The sequence below is a fragment of the Polistes dominula genome, unplaced genomic scaffold, assembly GCF_049000335.1.
Source record: "Polistes dominula isolate Pdom_NZ unplaced genomic scaffold, Pdom_raw_medaka contig_79, whole genome shotgun sequence".
Classification (NCBI taxonomy): domain Eukaryota; kingdom Metazoa; phylum Arthropoda; class Insecta; order Hymenoptera; family Vespidae; genus Polistes; species Polistes dominula.
In genome coordinates, this window is record NW_028300916.1 from 5752118 (window position 1) to 5755405 (window position 3288).

The 3288-nt window shown below is 27.2% G+C and overlaps 1 protein-coding gene and 1 long non-coding RNA gene across 2 annotated transcripts; one reads left to right on the plus strand and one right to left on the minus strand.

The window, feature by feature from the left end:
• Positions 1-449: 449 nt before the first annotated feature.
• On the minus strand, positions 450-813 carry LOC149033115 (uncharacterized). Its single transcript, XR_016176063.1, has 2 exons — positions 672-813; positions 450-497 (listed from the first exon to the last, which is right to left on the minus strand). It is a non-coding gene; the product is annotated as an uncharacterized LOC149033115 (long non-coding RNA).
• Positions 471-3260, plus strand: LOC107067063 (E3 ubiquitin-protein ligase RAD18). Its single transcript, XM_015322227.2, has 7 exons — positions 471-612; positions 694-772; positions 833-1379; positions 1452-1707; positions 1793-1853; positions 1957-2604; positions 2694-3260. Exons 1-7 carry the CDS (start codon positions 583-585, stop codon positions 3077-3079), a joined length of 2007 nt encoding a protein of 668 aa, XP_015177713.2. The 5' UTR covers positions 471-582; the 3' UTR covers positions 3080-3260.
• The last annotated feature ends 28 nt before the right edge of the window (positions 3261-3288 follow it).

A 3288-nucleotide genomic window follows, 5' to 3' on the forward strand; every position in this document is an offset into this window, starting at 1 on the left:
AATACACGCTTGTCTTTATTATCTACATCTTATTATAAACATGTAATGTCTTTTAAAGAATTTTTATCCTACATTCAAGTTTCATTTGTAATAAACACAAAATATAAAATATCATTTTAGAAATTTCTATCAAAAAATATAATAATTTTATTTGTATTTTTGAATAGTTGTAATAATTGAATTAGTTGAATGATCTCACCAGTATTGAAAAATTTGACATTTGTTGTAAGAATTTCTATTAATCATGGCGTCATCGGTCACCGGTGGCCCCCACGGCCCTGCAATAAATTCAGTACCGGCCATCTGTGATTTTTATGACACTTAACGTGTCAAATAAATAAATATATTGTACTCTTTATGTGCATAACACATTGCAATGTTGCAAAAATTTGTTTTCTTAAATTTGTGCTCCAAACAGTTTTCAATCTTCATCTATAAGTTTGTTCGTATTTTATTTATTTCTGGTTTGTAAGTTGTCGAGAATTGACTTGCCAAATCTAATGTAAGAATTGAACAGAGATAAATACTGGCATTGTTTATTGCACAATTAAATTTTGTTAACCTTTGTAAACTTATTTTAAAATGTTGCCTTCGGATTATGAAGAATTAAAGGTAATTACAAATTTGTTAATAATAAATAGTATTAAAATATTTTTTGGTTAAAAACTAACCTCTAATATTTGTATCTTTAAGCGTATTGATACTATTTTACTTTGTGGGATATGTTACGAATACATGGACACAACTGTCATCACACCATGTTCACATAATTGTAAGTAACAATATAAAATATTATCCATTATGATATTAATTAATTATTTTTTATATTCAGATTGTTCACTTTGTATACGAAAATATTTACATTACAAGACGCAATGTCCAACTTGTTTCGAGGAGGTTTTTGAAAAGGATTTGAGAGTGAACAAAGCATTGGATGAAATTAAACAATATTTCTTAGTATTAAAAGATAAATTAAGTAAATGTGTTCAAAGTATACAAAATGATAAATTAAGTACTAGTCATTGTCATTCGCCTAAGATTACGCATCATAAGGAAAATTTAGTTATCGTTAAACAACCAAATGTTGGTTTTGATAATATTGTCAACGATGAACCACCACAATGTATCACAACAAATGTGGATAAAATTGTGCATACATCACAAGATGCAGGAACTGCTTTACTCAGTCCAAGTACCAGTAAGGCATCTAAAGTATTATCTTTCTTTACACCAAAAAGTAAGAAAGTTGTATCTCAAGATGTTATTAGCGATGAAGTGGTAATATGTCCAGTTTGCAAGGTTAACGTTCCAGAAAAAAATATTAACAGACATCTAGATGATTGTTTGAAGAGAGAAGTAACAAAAACTAAGCCAGTCAAGTAAATAAATATTACATTATTTATTAATTTTTTATAATCATTTTATAAATTGTGTGTTTATAATTGTTACAGAATTAAACCTAAACGTAAACCGTTACCAAAATTGGTACTCAGTTTAATGAAGGAGTCAGAAATTAAAAAGAAATTAAGAGAATTAGGTCTTTCACATGTTGGCGATAGAAAAGCCTTGGTGATGAGACTTCAGAGGTATACGACTCTCTACAATGCAGAATGTGATAAAGAAAATCCTAGATCAGTTTCTGAATTACTTAAATTATGTGATGAGGAAGAAAATTTAGAGAGGAAATCTAACAAATTAACATTTGTTGTAATATTCTTTTTTTCTTTTCTAACTTTAATTTGTTAATTGATTTAATTTTGTATTTTAAAATACAAATGTATTTAATTTTCAGAAATTGCAAGTCAATAGAAACACAGCTGATAATGTTATTGAAGAGGAAAGGAAAAAGTATTGTAAGCTTTTTAGTTTGAATTTGTTTTTTTTTTGCAAATTTCAATTTAAATGAAAATATGCATATATATATAACATAATTTCTAATGTTTATTTAATTTGTAGTAGAGATACATAAAAGCAGTTTTGAGAGTTTGATTTCGAAGATCAAACGTACGGAAAATCCACAGAAACCATCAGCAAGGCGTTCGATATTAAATGAAAATATTGCTGTGGAAACAAGTTCCGTTTATTCAACAAACTCTTCAAATTTGGATTTGCAGGGTTCAGATTCAGATGTTGAGTGTCCATTGCAAATGTATTCTAGTGAAAATCCAATGAATTTTCTTAACGTAGAATTATTATCTTCTAATGAAGGAAGTGAAGATATTAACAATGTAATTAGCAAAGAAGAAAAAGAAGAAGAAAAAGTAAAAGAAGAAGAAGAAGAAGAAGAAGAAGAAGAAGAAAAATTAGTACTAGCTAATACGAGTGCAGGTTTTTTTTATTCACAAATTGAAAAGACAAATAGCAATAATAATTCTCCTATTTTAGTAAATAAACATCCAATAGTATCTCACGAAGTTCCATGCTCGAGTAATACCTTTGCAAATGTGAAGAAAACGTGTATAGAAAAAAATCAAACGGAAATAAAGAAATTAACGACGATAGAAACAGAACAAGAGAATAAAGATAATTTGAATGAAATGCAATTGGAAGATTACATCTCTGATTTTTCTAGCAATGACAGTATTATTTCTAATTCAGAATTTGGTACGTAATTTGATACATTACAATTTTATCGATCACGATGCATATTACACATAATTGATATATTATACGAGTGAATATCTATATTGCAGAGACGTTAGAAAAACAAATTTATGACATAATTAAAGGTGTAAATGTTGAAGAAAGTATTATTACAAAAACTAAATCGGGAAAAGAAAATATTAAAAGGTACAAAAAAAGAAAATACGATAACGTAATTAGCGAAGAAGCGAATCATGTCTCAACAAAGAGGAATAAACTTAAAATACAAACGAACTATCTCAGTGAACTAAATGTACAAACATTTAATGGAGAACATTTCGAAGAAGGTAACGATGTTATAGAAAATAAAAGAACGAGGTTACGAAAAGGAAGGGAAGAGCAATTAGCATCTATGGCATGTACGCCACAAAGAAAATCTAGAAGATTATTAATTAACAAGAATCATTCTATAAATAATAATACGACAGAACGATGATGTTGTGAAAACATTAGTCAAATATATTACGGCTGTAATCGACAAATTGTAGAAAAAAAGAATAACATTTACTAATCTTCTTTAATATTTATGCACAAATACATATATATTTATATATTATTTAAAGGATAACATTATTATTGTGTAAAAATTATAATAAATATTTATATTATAATGTTAATGCTCTAATCGAAGAAACAAATATCAAA

Excerpts from the sequence above, each read along its gene's own strand:
- LOC107067063 (XM_015322227.2), top strand. The coding sequence starts at position 583 with ATGTTGCCTTCGGATTATGAAGAATTAAAG. Across the intron at positions 1,708-1,792 it reads CTAACAAATTAACATTTGTT|AAATTGCAAGTCAATAGAAA; the intron begins GTAATATTCTTT and ends TTTAATTTTCAG. Across the intron at positions 1,854-1,956 it reads AGAGGAAAGGAAAAAGTATT|TAGAGATACATAAAAGCAGT; the intron begins GTAAGCTTTTTA and ends TTTAATTTGTAG.